Source organism: Lagopus leucura, unplaced genomic scaffold (assembly GCF_019238085.1).
Source record: "Lagopus leucura isolate 7727_CA_CO unplaced genomic scaffold, USGS_WTPT01 105-20_obj-0_obj, whole genome shotgun sequence".
Classification (NCBI taxonomy): domain Eukaryota; kingdom Metazoa; phylum Chordata; class Aves; order Galliformes; family Phasianidae; genus Lagopus; species Lagopus leucura.
The window spans coordinates 1-22,446 of record NW_024968773.1 but is presented as its reverse complement, the minus strand read 5'-3'; the positions used below and the strand labels follow the sequence as shown (position 1 = coordinate 22,446).

Below are 22,446 nucleotides of genomic sequence, written 5' to 3'. Positions count from 1 at the left end.
GTGCAAAGGCTGAAGGCTGGCTGCGGGAGGGAAGCAGGCGGTGCCGATAGGGCAGCTCCTTCCGCGGCAGGGCCAGTGCTGGGCCTGTCCCACAGCATCCCCACGGGGAGCGGGGCCATGCTGTGCCCTGACTGGGGCCATGCATCCCTCGCTGCACCCCAGGGCTGGCCCTGGGCCGGCGTTCCTTGGGCTCCGGCTCCCAGGCGCCGGTGGCTGTTTTTAGCCAAGCAAAAGTTTAATGTTTTGAGATTTTCTATTTTGAGCTGTGAAGCTGGAGAAGCCGAGCCTCCTCTGACCCCTGCGTGTCTGTGTGGAGCAGCGGGGCTGGCCTGCCCTGCCCAGCACTGGGGCTGTGGTTGCCCTCGGTCTTCACCCTACAGTTGCCCCCTGCCCCCTTGTGCCCTGTGTTTCCGTGCGGAAACGTCTACACTCTCTCAGGACAGAACAATCTCTCCTCTTGAAGCCTCAAGCAGGCTAGGTGGCATCCGTGGTACTCCTGCAGCATGGCATAGATTATGCTGGGGGGCTTGGCCAGAGAGCCCCAGCAAAGGCACTGGGCTGTGTTGTGGCGCTGCACGGCACAGGAGCTCAGTCCAGTGGCCACAATGTTGCTATCTAGGGCTTTGGTCCTGCAGCAGCTGCAGGGTCTGTCTCTGTGCTTTGTGCCAGAAGTTACTCACGTGGATGCAGGGGAACTGGCATTTGCTCGGTCTCCAGCAAATCCAGCCAGGGTGAGGTGGCACAGGTTGCTGGTACTCAATGAAGGTGCCACCACTGAGAAGTCACCCATGGCTGCAAGAGACAGTGGGGATAGATGGGGTGACCTGGGAGAGGAGCAGAGCTGAGCGCTCCTGGGATGCAGACACCAGCCCTGGGCGTGCAGTTCTGCCTTTTTTTATTCACCGCCCTGCAAAACCCTGCGTTTCTGGAAGTACCTTGAGTTCAGACCCCAACAGCACAGCCCTCCATCCCCCATCTCTGTCACAGCGCAGTGGGGTGGCCACCCCGGGGGTCCCTAGGAGCCGTGCCGGACCAGGGCAGCCAGGAGTCTGCGGAACGCAGCGCGGAAATCCCTGTTGAAGACAGTGTAGATGATGGGGTTGAGGCTGCTGTTGCAGTACCCGATCCAGAAGAAGAAGCTGAAGAGGGGCTTGGAGACGCGGCACCCCTCCCCGCACACAGCCTCCAGGCTGTAGGTGAAGAAGAAGGGGAACCAGCAGAGCACGAAGGCCCCCATCACCACGGCCAGCACGATGGTGAAGCGCCGCTCCCGCACCCGCAGTAAGCGCCGCCGGCACAGCGACACGCTCTGGTGCTGGCTCCGGTGCCGCCGGGTCGGTGCTGCAGCCCATGATGCCCTCCTGTTGGCATCCCCAGGGCACGGGGCCGAGCCGCGGCGGGCAGCGAGCACGGCGGCACTCCGACGCATGGTGAGGTGGTAGATGCGGCAGTAGACGGTGACCATGACGAGGCACGGGGCGAAGAAGGAGGCGACGCAGGAGGCCAGCACGTACCATGTCTCGTCGATCAGCTCGCACTGCCGTGCCCGCGGCCGGGCCTTGAAGAGGGGTGGCAAGGCCACCAGGGCGGCCGCGGCCCACACCGCCCCGATCATCCCTTTCACGCGGCCAGGGCTGCGCCGCAGGTTGAGCCGTGCCGCCCGCGTGACGGCCCAGTAGCGGTCCAGGCTGATGGCACAGAGGTGCCCGATGGAGGCTGTGCACAGCAGCACATCCAGCGCCAGGTAGAGGCTGCACCACAAGCTGCCGAAGTACCAGTAGCCCATCACCTCTTTGGCTAACGAGAAGGGCAGGATGAGGACGGCCACCAGGATGTCCGCTGAAGCCAGGGACACCAGGAAGAGGTTCTGCGGGGCACGCAGGGCCCGGCTGGTGGAGACGGCTGCCACTACCAGTGCGTTGCCCACCAGCGTGGCCAGCAGCACGGCCAGCACAGCCAGCAGGATGAGCCCGGTGGCCGCCGGCGAGTGCGGGGGGCTGCCGGCCTGGCTGCTGTTACTGGAGGCATTGGGTGGGGTGATGGCAGCCTCCATGCTGCACCGATCCCTCTGATGACCGAACCCCCATGGGGCTGCCCCCCGTGCACGCCCTGCTCACCGTCACTTCTTGCTGCTCGACCCTTCCATCACCCGATCGCTGCGGCTCCTCTCGAGCTGACCCGCTATCAGTGGGGCCAACCCACTGTCTCCCTTGCTGCTGCCTTCGTGCCGTCCCCGCAGCGGCTGCACCGTGGCTCTGCAGCAACCCCGCTCACTCGTCCCAGCCCCAGGGAGGAGGGAGGGCGGGAAGCAGGGAGGGAGGGACGGCCGCTATCGCTGGCAGGAGCCCAAGCATCTGTGGGCAGTGGGAGAAGTGGTTGTAGCCAATGCTTAAAGGGCTCCTGCCGGGGTCACTGGGGCAGGTGAGCTTCCACCGCGGTGTTGGGGCGCTGTGGTGCTATGCTGTGCCAAGCCAGTATTCTGCTGAGCCCCAGCAATTACATTCTGCCATGACACTGAGTGGAGAGGCACCAAACTCATCCCTGCAGCTCAGCTTTCCAGGGATAAGGGATGCAGTGATACTGCCAGCAGGACAATGGCAAACTGCAGAGCACAGTACAGGTTTGGCTGCAGCATCGCTGTGCCACTGTGGTGCCAAGCATCGTGCTTGGTGCTGCCCCAGTGCTGGGCACCATGGGCTGTGGGGCAGTGCCTCAGTGCTGCATGGACACAGCAGTCAGGATTTGCAGGACAGGGACTAAAGATGTGCAGCTGGGACACAGCTTTTATTGGACACCAGGGAAAGTAGAAACGGCTAAAGGCGGGTGGCACCGTGTGGGGCCAGGTGTGGGGAGCCCACCCGCAGCACGGGGCTGGGCATCTCCTCAGGGTAGGAGAGCACAGGGTTGTCCAGCCCCAGCCTGGCCTTGTCACGGGCAGCGGCCTCACGCTCATCCCAGCCTTCAGGGCTGCGGCAGCGGTCGGTGCAGCAGAGCGTGGCACGTGTGATGAGGCTGTCAAGTGGCTGCAGCGAGTGCATCCAGGCTGGGAGGAAGTCCCAGCTCTGCAGCCACTTGGGCAGCCGGCCGGGGCTGCGCGCCTGCAGCATGTTCACCAGCCCCACAAAGAAGAGGAGGCCGAGGAAAGGAGCGCCCACCCCTACCAGCACCCGCCAACCCGCCATGGAGATGCCAAAGATGAGGGAGGGCAGCAGGAGGAAGCAGATGATGAGGTACAGCACGGCAAACCAGCGGTACTTGGCCGTGCGCTCGCCCAGTGCCTTGGCCATGCGGATGGGCAGGCGGGTGAAGGGCAGTGGATACCACAGCAGGATGCCAGAGATGTTGAAGAAGAAGTGGCATAGGGCAATCTGTGGGGATGGCGCTGGTGTCAAGCTGGGCATAGGGGCACATTGTTTTCTCGATGTCTCCTCACAGCCCCCAGTCCATACCTGGAAGGAGCTAGCCAACTTGTCCCCAGGGCTGGCCAGCGCGGCCAGGATGGCGGTGGTGGTGGTGCCAATGTTGGAGCCCAGGGTCAGCGGGTAGGCACGCTCAATGCTGATCACCCCCAGGCCTGCGGGAGAGGCTCTCCTTGGCATCACAGTCCTCTCCCTTGAGGCACATGTCCGAGCACCCAAATGACCATGGGCCATTGTAGCAGGGACCGGCACGTGTCTGGGGCTGACCGATCAGGGGTGTGATGGCTGAGGTGAAGACGGAGCTGCTCTGGACCACGAAGGTCATCCCAGCGCCCACCACCATGGCGAAGTACCCGGTGAGCCAGCTGAACGGGTGTGGGAGGTCTGCCATGGCACAAGACAACGGCACAGACATGGACATGTCAGCTGGGATCGGCCCAGAGCCGCTACCTGGTGCTAGGGAGAGAGCTGTGGGATCGGGTTCTGGGTATAGGGCCGAGCTTGGGGCTGCAGGAGTCTGCTGGGCAGGATGGATGGATAGATGGGAAGGGGGGTGTAGGGGACACCAAGAGGATGTGATGGGCATAAATAGAGCAGGGAGCAGGTAGGAATGGGGCCAGGAGTTCGTGCAAGACTGGGGGTTAGAGGTAGGGTTAGGATGGGGGATGACAGGGGTCAAGCAGAGAGGACTGGGGCTGTCAGGGTCCCATCCCACAGTCCCTGTCCCACTCACCAGTGTTGATGACCTTCTGGATGGCTTTGGCCACCTGCCCCTTGAGCAGGGAGTTGAGGATTTTGACCAGGAGGATGAGGCAGGTGCAGAGCACGACGAGGGACCCGGCCAGCAGAACCAGCCCCACGGCCAGGTCCGGCAGCGGCGTGTCCGTGAAGAGGTGCTCGCCTGCCCCACAGCACGGCTGGGCGAGGGCCTGGGGCCTGCCCAGCCCCGCTCACAAACCTGTCCCCACCAAGCAGCCCCGCACAGCCCCACAGCATCACCTGGCTCTCCTTCAGCCCTATGCCCGGGGCTTCCAGACCCACAGCACCCCCAGCCCTACAAGCACCCCCTCCAGATCCACTCACACTTTTGCCTGGTGACGTTGTGGAGGATCCCAATGCCATTACTGCTGCAGTGTCCAGAAGCCGTGCAGTTTGGAGGCACTCCTACCGCACTTGCAGCTGTCTGCAGGGAGCGGACAATTCTGTGGGTGAGTCCATAGCATCCTCACCAGCCTCAGCCCATCGCCCTCCATGGGGTGCTTCTAGGGGGAATCTGGCTGGTCAGCCTCCTCCTCCCAGCGCCATAGCGAGGCCATGAGCCCCTTACCTGGGGAGGTGCAGGGTCGCACCACATGCGGATGAGGCTGCGGTTGCGCAGGCTCTCATCCCCTGTCGCGATGCCCGTGATCACCGACTTGTCCAGCTGCAACAGCACATTGGAGGGGATGGCACTGTGGGGCTGGCAGCATCCCCAGGCTAGGGATATCTACACTGTGATGGGGATCTTGCTGCCAGCCTTTGGCAGAACTGCCACTGCAGGGACATTGGTGCTAGGGGCATTACTGCTCGCATGGGAACCCCAATGCTGGAGGACCACCCCTGGGGACAACACAGCCAACCCAAGGAGACCTGGATGATGAGCTTGGTGAAGGGCTCCGTGATGATTTTCAGCAGGTCAGGGGCATCCTTCCCACTGCGGATGTTGAAGGTGGCTACCACCAGGTGGGTGATGTGGTGCAGGTACCCGCTCACCACCTCCAGTGGCAGCAGGACCAACACCGACAGCCAGTTGAAACAGTCGTGCACCGTAGCACCAGCAAAAGCCCTGCATGGCGGAGTCTACGTGTCAATGTGGGATGGCCCTCGGCCCCTCCAAGTCCCTTTGCCCCCATCAATGCTCACCTTTTGAACTCACTGCGGTCACCAGCCTGCATGAGGGCCACGATGGTGTTGGTGACTGAAGTGCCAATGTTGGAGCCCATGATGATGGGTATGGCAGAGCGCACCTCCAGCACTGTCGGCAGAGAGACCTGCTAGCCCCACGTCCTCCTCATCCATCCTGCCCCCAGCCCCAGGGAGCCCCACGGGTGCACTCACGCCCCGAGGAGACCATGCTGACAATGATGGAGGTGGAGGTGGAGGAGCTCTGCACCAGCACGGTCACCAGGATGCCCACAACCAGCCCGGCTACAGGGTTGGAGAGGATGGCGTTGTCCTTGAAGATGTCCCCTGCCACTTTGCCTGCAAGAGAGCGTGAGGGCAGGGCACTGGAGCCAGGGTGCTGCTGGCTGCCCTCTGCCCACAGCCGTACCTCCGGCCAGCTGGAAAGCAGAGCTGAGCACATCCAGGGAGCAGACGAAGAGGTACAGGAAGCCAAACATCAGAGGCACCTTGAGAAGGGAGACACAGATGGACTGGACCCTCACCCAGCAGCCCAGCTCTGCGCAAGACAAGAGAGAGTGTTACACGCCAGGCACGTGTCCACATGCCTGGCCATGTTTGTGGGTCCCCTCCACCTCCTTCTGCTCTGCCTGCAGCACCACAGGGCACTGAGCATCTTCCACGCCTGCTGCCCTCCTTGCTGGGTGCAGTGCTTGAAAACCTCACCTGGCTTCTGCAGCTCCTCCAAGCCCAGGCGAGGCCCCTGCCAGGGCAGTGCATCCAGCTCATAGCGCTCCCGACTTTCCACCAGCCGCCCCGGGGAGCCAGGGCACAGGAAGCCATGGTCAGGGCAGGTCACTGCTCCCACGGTGAAGGGGCAGGCGTGGGCACCCGGCAGCCTGTGCAGAGCTGGATACAGGCATATCCAACAAGCATTATGGCCCTGTCCTTTCAAGGTGCTGGGCGTGGAGCCCACCTGGCTTGGGAAAGCAGAGCTGAGCTCTGCATGGAGAGGAGGGTGGTGAGGATGGGAGACCTACCTGGGGGGCTGGGGCAGTAGGCAAACGGGGTCCCATGCACCACCCTTCCTCCCCGCACCGGGCAGCGGGGCATGGTCGGGCTCTCCCTCCGATATGGCAGCATCGCTCTGGCTGAGTCTGAGCAGAGGCAGCCACACGTCACTGTGCTGGGGCCACATCTGCACTGCTCCAACCACTGCCACCCCAAAACCACGCAGTGGTGGCACCGCTGAGGAGCGCTGTCCCACTGGTCCCCTTGGCCACCCAGGAGCCTGTCCTGCCCGGGGGTGCTGCTCACCTGGTGCTGGCCAAGCACTCAGAACAGCGCCATGTCCTCATGCCAAATCCACGCGTTCCTCCAGCAAAGTGGCCCACGGGGCACCAGGGCCCTTTATATGCACGTCAAGAGCAAAGTCTAAGGAGCCCAGCATTGCCCCTCGCCTCTGCTCACTGCTCACCTCCTCCCCAGAAATTCCTGCAGTTAATGGGTAACCCCACAGCATCCCACGTCAGCCGCAGTCCTGGGGGTGGCATGGGGCACACATCCTTGAGTATGGTGCCTTGCACAACCTGTGCACCCCACCTCGCCTGCCTGAGGCTCTGCATCACCACTTGTAAAACAGCCTCACACCATATGCTTCATCCCCTGCAGGAGAGGAAGAGGATGTCTCACTGTTGGAGCTTCCTGAACCGGAGGTGAGGCCATACATGCACCCACCGGCATCACAGTCCCAAGTGCACAGCTCTGCTGGCGTGGCCCAAAGGTGGTGGCAGTGGTTGCATCAGCACTGTGGCATGATGCTGCCAGCAGGACAGGCACTGGTGTGGACCCTGTGTCATCAGTGATGGTGGCATGCCGCCCACGCCAGCGCACCACAAAGAATGCTTTATCTCAGCATGCACGATGCCAGGTCAAGTGGAAGGGGAGCAGTGCCAGTGTGCTTGTCACTGCGCCTCAATGCTGTTTATTATTACCCCTCATTTACACACCTCTGCCAAGTTTCCATCCACCCACGTGGTGCCTGGCCATCTCATGCCCATGGCAGCCAAGGGCAGAGCTGGGGCCAAAGGCCCCTCCAGTACAGCTGCAAGGGAGCGGGCACAGAGGGGCTGCATGGCCATGCTGCTTCTGTTTCTCTGGAGCTGGGTCCAGCTACTGCCACATGGCTGCTGCCCACGAGTGCGTCAGGGCACCCACTGTGCCCTCGACTGTGCCTACTGGAGCATGGAGCACTGTGTGACCTGTGCCTGGGTCACCTTGGCAGCACGTGCTGCTCCCTTGGCGTGGCAGGGTCGGGGGGACACGTGTGGTGCTGGATGAGATACCCTGGGCCAAGCAGGGCACGCAGCTGGGGAGTAGAACTTCGTCTCCATTAGTCCATGGGTTCGTGCCATGGCAGATCTGGAGGGGACAGTGACGCCATGCACCAGTGCTAGCAGTGGGATGAAGCTGTGTGAGGAAGTCATCATTTGCAGAGTCCTTGCAGACACTCAAGGTACAGACTGTGCTTGGGGACAGCCTGCGGGTAAGTCTGCAAGGGACCCCCTGCCCCTCACCAGGCTGCGGTGTGCCTCTCCAGAACATCAGGGGCATGAAGGTCCCTTGGCCAGGGGCTGCAGCCAGGGAGCACCCCAAGGCCCCTGTGCCCAGCTCTGCCAGCGAGGGAGGCTGGTGGCTGCATGTGCCCTGTGCCCAGAGGATGCGATGGCCGCTGCCTGGCTGTCCACACAATCATTAACCCGCAGAGGCCCTGGCAGCTGGGCTGTCACTCATTGACAGCCTTGGGGCTGAAGTCCTACCAGCCCCACAGTTTCCCCTGCATCATTAGCAGTACAGGGAAAACAGGCTACTGGTGCTGGTCCTTCCTGCAAGAGCAGGATGGGCACCGGGCAGGGTTGTGGGGAACAGCTCTAGTGGGCTGTGTGGGTACTGGGGTTCAGGAGAGGGGATGCTGGAAGAAGCTACCCCAACATCCCTGAGGAGCTGAGCACAGTATGGATCCCCAGCAGAGAAGGAAGGGAGGAGAGGGAAGTGATTCCAGGCAATGCTCTTTATTTCCCCTGGTTTCACACCACAGATAGGACTGAGCAGCACCACGGAGACACATGGGGGCTCTGAGCCAGCCCTGGGGGCTGTGACACCTGCCTTGGGGGAGCAGAAGGCTGCCCTGGGCCAACGCTCTGCCTGTGACTGGGCAGTGGGGACTGAGCGGTGGCCCAGGGCACTGCTGGACACGCCTAGGGTAGGCTGAGATGCTGAACACTCAGAGGTGCCGCACTGATCCAGCACCTCTAGCACAGGACAGACTTATCCCCAAGAACTGAATGTCCCCAGCTCCAGCAGGGACCGGGCAGGGGCTGTGGGTGTCTGCTCTGAGGGCCGTCTCTGCAGCCTCCCATGCAGAGTCTCACACTGCTGCTGCTGGGACAGGGCCTGATCTGGGCCAATGCACTCTCCTGTCTCTGCCTGTCCACAGCACTGGGGCCGAGGTCTGGTGCCTGCTCTGCCACCCAGTCTGGCCACATCCTCTCTATCCTGTCCTCCCTTGGGCCAAAGGCTGTTTCCTGCGGGTCTGCACCAGCCTGGTGCAGGCAGGATTCTCCCAAGGGCAGGATTTGCCTAGGGGCAGCCCTGCTCCAGGGCAGAGGCACCAGGCAGGAATAGTGCCAGACGTATGTGGGATGCTGCAAAGTACTTTGCAACAGGGGTTTGACCTATATACAGGACTCCCTTGACGTGTACTGGGGTACAGCCCCACCGAGGGGCATGGCAGCTGTTGAACCACTCACAGCAACACAACATGAGGCTGGGACAGGACATGGACGGATCTGTGGTCTGGGCCGTGTTGGCGGCTCCACACGCCGGCACAGGTGTGGAGCAGGGCTCACCGGGGCTCACGGTCAACCGCAGGCTGAGCCGGTGCAGGTTTGGCAGGAGCGGGCTGGCCGTTCCCTGGGTGAAGGGCACTGGGTGGCTCTGGCCCCTGGCAGGTACCATCATCCTGCCCTGGCAGCTGGAGGAAGTCAGGTAGGACCAGGTCCTCCTTGGAGAGCAGCCCACGCTGGTCATTGGCCCGGCAGCTCTGCGCACGGTTCAGCAGCTCTACCAGACCTGGGGAAAATGTGGACACGGGCCTCAGCCACCCCATGGGGATCCTGCACCCATGGGACCTCACATCCATCCCTGGTGCAGAAGGAACCCGCCTCCCCTCAGCCCACGTTTTGCCCCAGTCCTGAGGATTTGTGGTATGTCAGCTTTCACCTTCCAGGTCGTATGTGCGGCGGTTCAGGTTGCTGGCAGCTGATGACCGTGGTCTGGAGGAAGTTGTTCCCCATGGTGTGTCAGACTCTGCTCCCGTCGGGCTTCCCTCCTGCAGGAAGCAGCCATGCCTCAGCACAGGGGCAAGTAAGCAGTGCTTTCCCTGCCCCTGCCTCCTCCCAGGGCCCACAGTGGGGTACAACTTCCCCACAGGCACTCCTGGACTCACCTCACTCTGGAGAGGGGAAGGGGCAGCCGCAGCCTCAGCACTCTCTGTCATTCGCACGTCTGCAACATAGAGAAGAGCAATGCTCTGTGCTCACATAGGGAGCAGAATCTACCAGCAGAAAGCAGCAGGAGGGACTGGGGACACTTCTGGGGGCAGTGACGTGGCTCATGGCAGTAACAGTGCTTAGGAGGAGACAGCAGATGTTACCTGCTGGCATTTCCAGGACGAGTTTCTGTGCGGCCACTGTGCTAACCAGCTTGTCCATGTCCAGGGATGCCTGCTCACCTTGCTGCAATGGGGAACACCAGTGTCATACACAGCACGTAGTGAAGGTGGCCGGGTGGAGGGCCTGTGTCTATAACATCAGCACTCACCATGTCAAGGGCTACCCAACATGGAGCACCCCCCAGTGCTGCTGCCCACTCTGGCCCTATACAGATCACTGCCCCACCACCCTCACCCGCCGCAACAGTGCCAGCTCCATGTTTATGCTGTATTTCCCCAGCACAGGCTGCAGCGCTTCCCGAATACGCTTGGTGGACTTGGCTGTGATGCGGATGGTCTTGTTGAGGGAGGAGATTTCCAGACTGCAGAGAGAAAGACAACACTGGGGGTCTGGGTACTGTGTGGAAGTTGGGATGGATGATGTGGAACAGATATACAAAGGCATCAGTCCTGAAAATGACACTCACTCAAAACTTATCCTGTTCTCCAACTTCACCTCCTGGTCTGCCAGCACACAGCACTCCTGGTCCAACACCAGTGCTTTCTGCAAGAGCCAAAGTATCATGATGCTCCCGGCACGGACACATCCATGCCACACCAGCCTCGCTGGCAGGAGCCCCCCTGCCCCATACCTGCTCGTTCCCCACCAGATAGACCTTGATGTCGGAGGGGCTGAAGCCGCGCTTCTCGCATATCCCAGCCAGCATGTCGCGGATGGAGAGCCCGGGCCGCACGGAGGCCAGTGAGGCTGTGCCATCAGGCAGGTAGACGCAGCAGTACTTCATGGGCTTGGCCTCAGCCTCGCTGCCCCCCCAGGCTCTTGCGGTGGCCCTGTGGGACAGGAGAGCCACCATCAGCGTGGGCAGTGGTGGTGTGGGGCTGGCACAGCCAGGACTCACCTCTGCCCAGGGGCTGGGAGCTGTGCTGGCCGAGGAGAGAAAGCCCAGGTCCAGGCTGGCAGAGGAGTTCAGGGAGCCCTGGGACTCCCTCCACAGCACAGCGCTTCCGCCACCTTCTCCCCCATCTAGGACAGACAGACAGACATGGTGGGGATGGCACGAGGACAGGGACACCCAGAGCTGCCCTGCATGTCTCCTACCTGCCCAGGAGGGCTCCCGTCGCTCGCCCTTGCGGAAGGAACGGCGAGGGCTGCGGTTAGCACCACTGCCAGCTGTCTCCACGCCCAGTGGTAGAGACTTCCCCAGCTTCAGCTTTGACTTCTGGGGAAAAGAGAGGAGGAAGCTCAGCATGGAGGCTGCCCTGTCCCCCACTGTCTCCATCCCTCAGACTGGCCCCAGATGGATCCGTGTTCCCTTGACACCCCACGCACCTTGCTGAGGTCTGGGGGGGGGCTGCTGCTGCGGGAGTGGGGCCGCAGGTCTGGCAGGGGCTGCCCCTGGCTCTCAGCCGTCAGGCAGGCTTGGTAGAGTGGGGACTTGACAAAACGTGTGTAGCTGTCAAACTTCATCAGATTAAAGATCTGAGGGGGGAAAAGGTGCTCGCTCAGCATCCCAGCCTGGGGGTCTGGCTCCTGCCTCACTGCTGGAGTGGGACTGGGGGTTTTTGTCTCACTTGGAGCTGCTGGAGGCGAAACATATCTGGTGAGGGAGTTGCCAGCATGTCCTCCCCGATCCAGGCCTGCCGGTCGATGTTGACAGGGCTCACCGAGTGGCTGGAGAGGAACTCATCGTAGATCCGCCGCGCCTCCTGCGCCAGCTAGGAACAGGACTCAGGATGGGGCCATGGGTCCTTGAGGTCTGGGGGCTGAGTCCCACCCAAGGCAGGACAGGCACTGGCCTCACACCCAGTACGTCTCGATGGAGGAGTTACCTTGCCCTGGCCCCTCCTGTCCTATTCCTTGTATCTCTTTTCCCATTCCTGCCCCTGGCAGCAGCACCCTCCATCCTTTTGCTGGCCCAGAGATGGAGAAGCACAGCCTGCCCTGCGCCCACTTTCTTGTCCCAACAAGAAAAACCCCATCCTCCCTACCAGCAGTCATACAAGCACCCAGGAACACAGTGACATGATTGCCACCTCCACATATCAGACCACATCCTCTGCATGGGGTCAATACCTGCTGCATGTTGCTGGCTGGGATCTGCTGGAAGCGCTCACATGCCTGCCAGAAGTAGACATTTTCGGCACTAAACTCCTTCTTGAGGAACTCCTGTGGGGCAGAGTGATGCTGGCCTGACTGCACCCAGGGCATGGGGTGCTTTGAGGCCAGGACTGCAGCTGTAGTCAGCACAGAGTGTGGGCTGCAGTACTCACAGTGAAGTAGGTGACAGCCACGCGGTCCTGCAGCAGTGTCTCAAAGGACTCGGCCCAGCTGACAACAGAACTGTGTGTATTGCTGCTGAGGGACTGCACTGCAGGCAGGCTGTTCACGCTGTGGTTGCTGCCCCTGGCTCTGGAGGCATTTAATTCTGAAAGAGAGAGAAAAGGTCAGGTCTGAGTCCCTGGGCACCGTGGCCACCCTGTGCATGGGCATTCAGCTGGAGTTGAGTCAGCCCCCAAAGAACTACTATCTGCAGCCCCCATTATCTGCCCCAAGTCTATCTGCCCCATCCTGGCTGCTCCAGCCCTGTGGGATGTGGGATGGGAGCACGAGGAGCTGGGCCGCTGCTCCATCACATCAGCATCACCATTGGACTGAGCACAGCGATGGATGGCACAAGCTGACACCTTCCGGCGTGACAACACTCCCTCCCAGGGCTGTCACCTCACTCTGCGTGTGACTCATCTCCTGGGAAACAAAGCCGGCGTGTGGGGAAGGCACCCAGTGGGGAGGGGAAGCAGGATGGCAGGAGTAAATGGCGGGCATGTTTCATGGAGAGAGCACGGAGGATGGCTGGAGGTACTCCCCAGGAACCATGCCTCTGCACTGTGCTTCAATTTACCTTCTCCATCCCTCCAGCCCTGACCACTGTGGGGGACACAGATCAGCCACCCAGGTCCCTAATCCTGCAGGAACCCCTGGTGAGCACAGCTGTTGGACTGGGAGAACCAGCAGCAGGAGGACAGGGCATGCAGGCAGGAGCAGCAGCATCCCAGCTGCTCCCCAGCAGGGAGGAGGCAGCTTGCTGCTCTGCCGGGCCCTGCTGTTCTCAATCAGTCCAAATCAAGGCATGACTTGGCAAACAGGCAGCATCCCCTCAGAGCACTGGGTTCAGCACGTCCCAGCCAGTGCTGCAGCTCCTAGCACCCAGGGACCCAGCAGAGGAGAGAGGGATGGGTGGGACTGCAGGGCTCCCCCTCCCCTGAAAATGCCACCAACCTCGTCCCAGCACAGCAAACAGCCTTACCTCCATCTGACACAGCCGGGCCCTGCAGGGTGGAAAGAGAGGTGAGGGAGGGCAAACAGCTAGAAATAGAGCCCCAGTGTTATCTACCTACAGCTGGAGCTGTTGCCCCATGGCGGGGGCAGGACATGGGACTCCCCCAGCACAGCAAGCAGGGCTGTGGGTCTGCAGAGAGCACACTGCTGTTTTCCCACCCACGTGCCTCTGCCGCCTTGGGTTCAGCAATTGGGAAAGGACGAATGCTGTCAGATGTGACTCTGCTGCTACGCAGGGAGAAGCAGCCTCCCCAACACAGGAAGAGCAGGGGAGGAAGGAGAACCACAGCCCCAGGCAGGCACGGTGCCCACTGCCTCCTGCTTTGGGGCCCGGGGCTACTGGAAATCCAGTGCCGAGGGGCTGGAGTCGATCCGTCCCTGAGCTGCTGGCCCAGGGCATCCTGCAGCATCCCCCAGGCCGCCTCGGGCAGCTCCCGCAGGGACGTGGCACCCAGGAGGATGGGCAGGGCCTCACGCTCATCCCCAGCACAGGGGTGGGCAAAGCGCTGCACCGCTTGGCGTGATTCCCCGGGCCGGTGCCCGCTGCCAGCCCCACACCCACGGAGCCGCCTTGTGACCCCCAGCCCCAAAAGCTCCACAGCATCCCCCTGCCCGGCCCCGCCGCAGCCCCGCACCTCCCACTCCCGCACCCACAACCCTTCCGCACCCATCCCGCTGCCCACCCCCCGTCGCCCACCCCGCACACCCCATCCCCGCACGCCCCAGGCTCGCACCACACCCCAGCCCCACCCTCCCTCTCCCGCATCTCCCCGAGCTCGGTACCCAGCCGGACCCCGCTCACCATCCGCCCGTTGAGGACCGGCAGCAGCTTGCCCTTGCCCTGCATGCCTGGCACGGCCCGGCCCAGCCCGCCGGGCTACCCGCCGCCCCGCAGCATCGCGGCCCGGCCCGGCCCTCCCGGCACCCCCGGCCCCGCCGGCACTGCCGCTTTCGGCTGCCACAGGAAGTGTCGCCATGGGAACCGAGACCGCAGCCGGGGGGAGCGGAGCCGCCCTCCCTCCCTCCGCCACCGCCGGTAGCGGCTGCCCCGGGTCCGCTGAGCGCCGGGCGCCGGGAGAGCGGCGCTGCCCCGGGGCGGCCGCGCGGCGTTGGGGTGCCGCGTCCCGGCGGTTCTGCCCCGAGCCCGGGGCTCCGGCAACCGCAGGGAAAGGGTGTTTTGGGGAGGGTGTTTTGAGACGGGCCGGGAAATGCGAGTGAGTGCCGGGCGGACGGCAGGGTGCCGCGGTCACTGCGGGGCGGATAACGGGATGCGAGCGGGGCCGGTGAGCGCGGCGCCGAGCCGGGCGGAGGTCCGCGCGTGGCGATGGCATCGGGGCATCGCAGCTCCCCCTCCCTTTGTCGCCGCGCTGTTTGCCTTGGCTCTGCACTGCGAGTTATAAATAAAAACTGCTCACCCAGAGCGCGTGAGTCACCGTCCTCCCTGCAGGGATAACTGCGTCGAAACACGAGCCGGGCGTGTGAGAAGCGAGCGCGTGGCTCGGTTAACCTCATCCCGTTAGCTTTGGGATGAGCACTGGCCCCGAGTGGGGCAGCGTGGGCTGCAGGGTGCCCAGTGCCTTGGATGGGCCCTGTGCGGCCTGATCTGGTTCGGGGCAGGTGATGGGGCTGGGGGCTTTAATGTCCCTTCCAACACAGGCCATTCTATGACTCCATGATTCTGTGAACATCCCTGTCCTGCTCCACAGCCCACGTCTCCCTCAGGCTGATGTGGCTCGGAGCAGCCATATCCCAGCGTCACCTCCTGTCATGCTCTAGGTTGAAGGGAAAGGAATCCTGGCCACACTTTGCCCCTGCACAGCCAGCTCTCAGCTGCCCTCTTTTGTGTCTGACCCTGCCCGTGGCATCCCTTGCTGGTGACTCCAACACAGTGCTTGTGGTGCCCAGGTACTGCGTCCTCCTGCTGTGCTAGCATCCCCATGAGTTGGGGAGAGGGATGCTCTGTGCCCCTCATTTTACCCCTGGGATCAGGAGCAGGAAGAGGTAGTGGATGGGTGACAGCTGGCTGGGGGATTTACTGAGGGCATTACTTAATGCTGTGAGTAAATGGAGAAACAGTAGCTAATTCAGGAGGCCATAATCCTCTTCCTCCCCCACAGACAGAGAGTGTGCCACTCACGCAGATGCCAGTGCCCCAGGGATGAGCCCCCAGCCTCTCCCTGGGTGTGCTGTGAGCTGCAGCCATTCCCAGACCGTGGGCGATGTGCAAGAGGTGGGGGGGAGGGTCTGGCTACATCCCTCCTGCCCCGAGCAGCTGCACTGGCATCAGTGCCCAGCTGGCTGCGCAGCACCAGGGCTTGTCCCCTAGCCTGCCAGGAGCTGCCTGGGCTCCCAGGGAAGGGGACAGGCTGGGCGGATCTTCGGTGGGGCCACCCTGAACCTGTGCACCTTGGAACAAAGTCCCAGACTTTGCTCAGGCCACAGACACAGGGCACCCATGGACGACAGGGCACCCAGCTCCCCACTGCAAAATGAGGGTGCTCTGCAGCAACCCAGCACCCTGCAGGACTCTCCCAGCTCCCTGCATCCTCGGGGGCTGCTCTCTGTCATCCAGAGGCTGAGCAGTTCCCCAGGGCAGGAGCTCCGCATCGTGCTGCTGGGGCTGGACAATGCAGGCAAGACCACGCTGCTGAAGCGCCTGGCATCTGAGGAGGTCAGCACCATCACTCCCACCCAGGTACAGGCTGCTCTGAAGCACGCGCAGTGGGAGGGCAATGGGTCCTGTCTTTCTTCCCCTGGGGTGATGCCAGAGTTTGCTTCCCCACACAGGGGTTCAACGTCAAGAGCGTCCACTCGCATGGCTTCAAGCTGAACATCTGGGACATTGGCGGGCAGCGCGCTGTCCGACCTTACTGGAGGAAGTACCTGGGCAGCACTGACCTCCTGGTGAGCCAGGGGCCATGCCCTAGCAGAGCCCTGCAGCAAGCAGAGGGCTGTGTGATGTGTGAGGAGGGGCTGCCTGCTGTTTCTTTTGTCCCCCCTGGCAGATTTATGTCATCGACAGTGCAGACCAGAAGCGCTTCGAGGAGACAGGGCAGGTATGAACGGTCTGGGCAAGGGGCGGTGGTGAGGTCCTGGGCACAGAAGTGGGGAACAAGGCTGTTTTTATGTGGGCTTCCCCATGGAGGTTGAGTTGTTCCCCAACCTGTGTGGGAAGGGCTCATGACCAGGGCCTCAGCACGCAGATCTGTCCCACCCCACAGCAGACCTGCCCCAAGCAGCTCTGCCCATCCTACCCTAGTTGGGGATGATGCCCCAGGGACATCTGACACAGGGTGCCTGTCTCTGATACGGCCACGTAAGAAAGCCATTTGCTCAGGTAGTGAATTGGGAGATGTAAAAGCTGGAAAGCAAAGCAAAGAATGGAAGGTGAGACAGTGTCAGCTGAGGCCATGCTGACATCAGACTCTGCCAGGAACACAGGCGTGGGCACCAGACAGTGTGGGCTGTTAGCAGCTGCCCTTTGCCCAAGGTGCTCTGGGTGCCAGGAGCGTTCTGTCTCTCAGGCAGTGCTGAGTGCGGCTCCAGTTCTCCTCAGGGCAGATGTAGCTTCAAGGGTTCCCATCTCCCCCTTGGGTTGTAGAGACCTCACAGCAAATTGAGACTCACCAGCACCTGAGAGAGGAACACAGCTCTGTGGGAGCAGCAGCATTCCTGGGAAGGGGTTCTCTCTTGGCAGGAGCTGGCGGAGCTCACTGAGGAGGAATCTCTGATGGGGGTCCCACTGCTCGTATTTGCCAACAAGCAGGACCTGGTGACAGCAGCACCTGCAGCAGAGATCGCAGAAGGGCTGAGCCTCCACACCTACCGGGACCGAGAATGGCAGATCCAGGCCTGCTCAGCCCTATCTGGAGAAGGCGTGCAGGTACAGAGCGAGCGGCTGCCAGCACTGTGGGTGTGTAGCAGCAGGCTGTGCTCATACCCCTCTTCCCCTCAGGATGGAATGAACTGGATTTCCAAGCAGATCATGAGCAGGAAGAAGTGAGAGCTGCAAAGTGACAGAGCTGCAGGTCACTAAGCCACAGCCAACCTCTCCTTCAGTCCCCACATACCCTGAAGGCCTGACCAGGCCCTGAGCCTTCAACTCATGCTCTGAGGGGTTTCCACACGGTTGTTCACCACTCATCCTCCCTTCTCTCCTCATCTTCTGGGCCTCCACGTACCCTGGGTCCTCCCCGGCGGAGAGAAGCAGGGCCCACAGCATTACAGCCTCTCACATCTCCCAGACGGGCATGGCTGCACCAGCGGGCACAGCCCATACACAGTGCGGGACGTGGCAGTGAGGATGTGGATCAGCGATGAGACGCAGCGTGCTAACGCAATGCGGGGACACTGTGCTGGACCGGCAGCACGGGCACTCAATAAAGCAGCCCCTGAGCTCCGCCGCCCTTCTGTGCTGCGCTTCTCTGTCCTTCGCGCAGCACCGCACGCGACACCCGCCGCCATCTTGTGAGGCGTTACCGTGGCAACAGGCTGCCGGAGGGCGGGGCGGGTCACGTGCCCCGCGGGCGGCACGAGGCGGAGCGGAGCGGACTGCGGCTCCCAACACACCTCGCGCTCGGGAGGCGCTATGCTGCCCGTCCCCGGGTTCGGACTGCCGCACGGCGGAAGTTGCAGCCTCGCTGGTCCCGCCCCCACCCCTCCCATAGGCGGGCGGGAGTGACGTCACCCCGCGGGGGCGGGGGCGCAGCGGTCTGGAAGCCCGTGATTGGCAGAGAGGGCCGCCGCTGCGGAGTGGGCGCGGCGCGGCGGAAGGCGGAAACGGAGGATGGCGGCAGGCGCGCAGCTGGCGGCCATCGCGCTGTTGCTGCTGGCGGGGGTCGGCCCACGGCCGGCCCCCGCCGAGCTTACGGATGGCAATAGCGAGCACCTGAAGCGCGAGCACTCGCTGATGAAGCCGTACCAGGGTGAGCGCGGGGCGCGGCGGGTGGGGACCGGGGCCTGGCCGGGGCTGCGCATTGAACCACGCTCTCTGCACTCGTCGCAGGTGCAGGCTCCGCCGCGATGCCGCTGTGGGACTTCCAGGGCAGCACCATGGTTACCAGCCAGTACGTCCGTCTGACGCCTGATGAACGCAGCCGGGAGGGCTCCATCTGGAACCGCGTGGTGAGCCCCGGGGTGGGCGGCTGGCGGACCTTTCCCCATGCCGGGCTGACACCGAGTCTGTTCCGCAGCCCTGCTTTCTGAAGGACTGGGAGCTGCACGTCCACTTCAAGATCCACGGCGCTGGCAAGAAGAATCTGCACGGGGATGGCCTGGCCCTGTGGTACACGCAGGAGCGCCTCGTGCCAGGTAGGTGGCAGCCCAGAACGGCGGCCGTATCCTGGGCTGCATGAAAGGAAGTGTGGTCAGTAGGGTGAGAGAGGTGGTCCTGCCCTTCTGCTCTGTGCAGGTGAGACCTCACCTGGAGTACTACGTCCAGGTTTGGAGCCCTCAACACAGGAGAGATGTGGACCTGTCAGAGTGCCACTGGAGGAGGACCACGAAATTGATCCAGGGGATGGAATGCCTCCCCTGTGAGGACAGTCTGGGAAAGCTGGGGCTGTTCAGCCTGGAGAAAAGAAGGCTCTGGGGAGACCTGACAGCAGCCCTTCAGTATCTAAAGGGGGTCATAAGAAAGAAAAGGACAGTCTCTTTAACAGGGTCTGTTGTGTTAGGACAAGGAGAAATGGTTTCAGACTGAAAGAGGGGAGATTGAGAGTGGATATAAGAAAAAATAAAGCGTTTTACACAAAGCATGGTGAGGCATTGGCACAGCTTGCCCAGAGAGGTGATGTGTGCCCTGTCCCTGGAGACACGAGAGGGGTTGGAGTAGATAACTTTTAAGGGTCCTTTCCAACTCAAACAATTCTATGACTCTGGGTGTTCAGCATGAGCTCCATGCACAACCTGGGTTCAGCAGTGCTTACATGTGTCCTGGGACAGCCTTAGAGCTAGCTCTCTGCAGAGCAGGTTTTGAGCTCCCTTTGGCCACCCCAGCTTAGAGAGGAGTGTTCTGCTCTGTCCATCCTGACCTGTGAGCCTGCAGCAATGCTCCAGATGAGCAGTGCTTCTCAGTGGCAATTGTGTTTTTCCCCTGGGGGCTGTGTGCAGTCTGCATGAGCAGGCCTGGTGCTGTGTCTGCTGTTCTAGTGCAGATTCTGCCTCGTTGGGCTATGCTTTGAGGTGAGGTAGGGCTGTGCTGCTTGTGCCAGCTGGAAGGAGTCTCAGTGTCAAAGACCTACAAACCAGGGCTTCAGGATGAAGGTACAGAACAGAGCCATCCGTTTACTGTGTTCTGCCCTGTTCCAGGTCCTGTTTTTGGCAGCAGGGACAATTTTCATGGGCTGGCTATTTTCCTCGATACGTATCCCAATGATGAAGCAACAGAGGTGAGTAGTTCAGGGAGCTCGCGCAGTGCTCAGGAGGCTGCTTCCTTGTGGCTTTGTGCTGCAAGTGCTTCATACCTGGACTGAGGAAAACTTTCTTTATGCAAGAACAGATTACGGTTCTTCCTGTCCTGTGAGCTGGTAAAGAGCAGAGGATGTATGTGCATTAATGGGGACAGGAAGGTGCTTGCTCCGTGTCATGGTGTTGACTGCTCCTTTGCTCCTAGGGCCTTTCCCCTGCTTCTGATAAGACAGTAGACACTGAATGTGAAATCTATCTGAAAATGTATTAATCCCAGGTGTCATTTCCTGGACTTCTCTGACCGTCTCACATTGTTTCTGGCCTTATTCTCCATCTCCAGCCTGTTTTTCTAAAAGAGAAACTCCTGTGCTGGCTTTCTTCTCCAGAATTCCCCACAGCGGTTGTGATCCTTCTGTCCCGCTTCATGTTTGTGGATCTCATTTTTTTTTTTTGAATTAACCATTATACCTTAATAAAACCATTATGACATGGTTAGACAATGTGACAGCATTAGTGAGGTCTGTTGCCCCAACCACTTGGTGACACTTCAGTCGTAAATACCTGGGAAGTGACCCTATCCACTTGTGTTGATGTTCAGTGAGTTGCTAATTGTTGCCTCCAGCTGCTCCTTACAGCACACATCACACTACTGACTACAGAATCTTGGATGTGGCTTTGCTGCTAATGTGCTGTTGCTGCCCAGTTTCTGTGCTGTTTGTAGGCTTCTGTCTCACTCCAATTAATATCTTACAGCTTCTCACTGGATCTTGTGCATTCTCTGCAAGTTACTCTGTTGGGCACTGTCCCACTGTCATGAGCCTCCGCTGCTGTGTAAGCCCATGAGGGGTCTTAATGCAGATGATCAGACAAGGCAACTCTGCTTTAGGCAGAACAAGCTCTCGCTCATTCTAGGGCCAGCTTTACGTAGGAAAGGAGCTTTGATTTAATAGTTGAGCTCTCTGTACTCACTTTGTTGCCATGCAGTTGCCTTGCTGTTGTTCTGGTCTCACTGAGGTTTCTGAGCAGACAGGGGAAGTTGGCTCTCGGGTCTGCAGCTGAAAGGCTGCTTCAGACTGAAGGCACTAACGCTCTCCCTGCAGCGTGTGTTCCCCTACATCTCTGCCATGGTGAACAACGGCTCCCTGACTTACGACCACAGTAAGGATGGGCGCTGGACGGAGCTGGCAGGATGCACTGCTGAGATTCGGAACCAGAATCATGACACTTTCCTGGCAGTTCGGTACTCCCGAGGTCGCCTGACGGTGAGATGTGCAGGGAGCCTTGTTCCTTCTGCAGGGCACCTCGTGCACGTACAGCAGGGTGGTACTGGTGGGTGGGTGGTGCTGTGGCAGTGTGTGGTTTGCCACGTTCGATCTCCTGCTCCTCTGGTTCCGAAAGAAGTGCTGGCTGGGCAGAGGGGCAGCCAGTGTTCTTGGTGTGACTCCCCTGGTCCTACAGGTGATGACAGATGTAGAAGACAAGAACGAATGGAAGAACTGCATTGACATTGCAGGGGTACAGCTGCCCACTGGCTACTTTTTTGGTGCTTCTGCAGGCACTGGAGACTTATCTGGTGAGTGGGCTTTGCTTGCAGGATTATGTGCTGCTTGGTGCTTGGAGTATAATGCTATGGATGCAGTAGATGGTGGCTTCTTGTTCATGGGGCTTTTGAAACTGTATTGAATCGGGACACGTGGCCTGAGAAAGGAGGCACCTAAAAGCATCTCAAATTATACCTGGGATGTGAGGGTTGCTTGAGAGGGAAGGAGACCTGCACCTGGCAGAGCACAGAGCTGGGGATGCCAGCGTGGGCATTTCTCAAGGCTTCTGACAGTCCTCAGTGCTGACGGTTGCTTCCTAGACAATCATGACATTATTTCAATGAAGCTATTCCAGCTCATGGTGGAGCATCCCCTGGAAGATGACACTGTTGACTGGACAAAGATTGAGCCTAGCGTCAGTCTCCTTAAATCTCCCAAAGGTGAGTGTCTGGGCTTCCCAAACCTTCGGTGAAGGACTTGGATCTTGGGGCTGGGCACCTAAAAATCTGGAAAAATCTGCCACAGTGTGCCTGCCACGAGGCAGGTGCCTGTGTTATGCATTGGTTATGCATTGGCGTTCAGTGGTTGCTGCCAGCAGCAGCAGCAGAGTGCATTTTGTGGGGAAAATGTCCATCTATCACTTGAGCGCTTGATCTCCCTGTTCTCAGCAGTGCTCCAGCATTGGTTTTTCCAGCAGCTTCCTGCTCAGCAGCAGGGCAGAGTTAGAGCTGAGATTCCCCCACTCTGAGGCATTGGTGGAGGTGAGGCTTGGTGAGTCTCTTGCTTCTCCTTGCAGACAATGTGGACGACCCGACGGGGAATTTCCGCAGCGGGCCCCTGACAGGCTGGAAGGTGTTCCTGCTCCTGCTGTGCGCGCTGCTGGGCATCATTGTGTGTGCTGTGGTGGGAGCTGTGGTCTTCCAGAAACGCCAGGAGCGGAACAAGCGTTTTTACTGATGGAAGAACCGGGCTGTGGAGCCTGACCCGTTCCTTTTCTATGGGGAGCTGTACAAACTGTGGTTTCTAAAAGCTGTTTCCGAGAAATACAAGAAGTATTTTCTTAACTGTCCCTGTGGCTGTAATCCTGCTGGACGCTTGCTGTCTAGCGGGCTGGACGTGGGGGGGGGG

The 22,446-nt window shown here is 60.7% G+C and overlaps 5 protein-coding genes across 7 annotated transcripts; 2 read left to right on the top strand and 3 right to left on the bottom strand.

Annotated features, from left to right (window-relative positions):
• Positions 1–909: 909 nt before the first annotated feature.
• LOC122193854 (alpha-2Da adrenergic receptor-like) lies at positions 910–2,266 on the bottom strand. Its single transcript, XM_042894753.1, has one exon. It carries the CDS (start codon positions 2,051–2,053, stop codon positions 1,016–1,018), a length of 1,038 nt encoding a protein of 345 aa, XP_042750687.1. The 5' UTR covers positions 2,054–2,266; the 3' UTR covers positions 910–1,015.
• A 499-nt stretch (positions 2,267–2,765) lies between these two features.
• SLC34A1 (solute carrier family 34 member 1) lies at positions 2,766–7,092 on the bottom strand. Of its 3 annotated transcripts, XM_042894748.1 has the most exons (13): positions 6,618–7,088; positions 6,341–6,457; positions 6,027–6,209; positions 5,731–5,859; positions 5,517–5,660; positions 5,322–5,433; positions 5,049–5,244; positions 4,747–4,842; positions 4,503–4,602; positions 4,153–4,320; positions 3,687–3,803; positions 3,450–3,574; positions 2,766–3,368 (listed from the first exon to the last, which is right to left on the bottom strand). In XM_042894748.1, exons 2-13 carry the CDS (start codon positions 6,441–6,443, stop codon positions 2,814–2,816), a joined length of 2,028 nt encoding a protein of 675 aa, XP_042750682.1. In that variant the 5' UTR covers positions 6,444–6,457; positions 6,618–7,088; the 3' UTR covers positions 2,766–2,813. The 3 variants fall into 3 exon arrangements, with proteins under 3 accessions (XP_042750682.1, XP_042750683.1, XP_042750684.1); XM_042894749.1 differs by lacking the exons at positions 3,687–3,803; positions 4,153–4,320 and having other exon boundaries at positions 6,618–7,092; XM_042894750.1 differs by lacking the exons at positions 6,027–6,209; positions 6,341–6,457 and having other exon boundaries at positions 5,731–5,809; positions 6,618–6,659.
• A 1,263-nt stretch (positions 7,093–8,355) lies between these two features.
• RGS14 (regulator of G protein signaling 14) lies at positions 8,356–14,256 on the bottom strand. The gene is given in 16 exon segments (XM_042894756.1): positions 8,356–9,431; positions 9,582–9,690; positions 9,808–9,866; positions 10,015–10,096; positions 10,268–10,394; positions 10,500–10,576; positions 10,665–10,844; positions 10,846–10,863; positions 10,932–11,056; positions 11,132–11,252; positions 11,363–11,512; positions 11,605–11,748; positions 12,107–12,199; positions 12,304–12,458; positions 13,338–13,359; positions 14,172–14,256. Coding segments are annotated over 16 exon segments (1,734 nt in total). The 5' UTR covers positions 14,217–14,256; the 3' UTR covers positions 8,356–9,204.
• Positions 14,257–15,824: 1,568 nt separating this feature from the next.
• On the top strand, positions 15,825–17,666 carry LOC122193855 (ADP-ribosylation factor-like protein 3). The gene is made up of 5 exons (XM_042894754.1): positions 15,825–16,064; positions 16,157–16,273; positions 16,375–16,425; positions 17,067–17,244; positions 17,325–17,666. Exons 1-5 carry the CDS (start codon positions 15,825–15,827, stop codon positions 17,384–17,386), a joined length of 648 nt encoding a protein of 215 aa, XP_042750688.1. The 3' UTR covers positions 17,387–17,666.
• A 482-nt stretch (positions 17,667–18,148) lies between these two features.
• LMAN2 (lectin, mannose binding 2) lies at positions 18,149–22,382 on the top strand. Its single transcript, XM_042894734.1, has 8 exons — positions 18,149–18,294; positions 18,375–18,493; positions 18,562–18,679; positions 19,679–19,758; positions 20,878–21,039; positions 21,236–21,350; positions 21,639–21,758; positions 22,115–22,382. The coding sequence occupies exons 1-8, from the start codon at positions 18,156–18,158 to the stop codon at positions 22,273–22,275; spliced, it is 1,014 nt and encodes a 337-aa protein (XP_042750668.1). The 5' UTR covers positions 18,149–18,155; the 3' UTR covers positions 22,276–22,382.
• Positions 22,383–22,446: the final 64 nt, after the last annotated feature.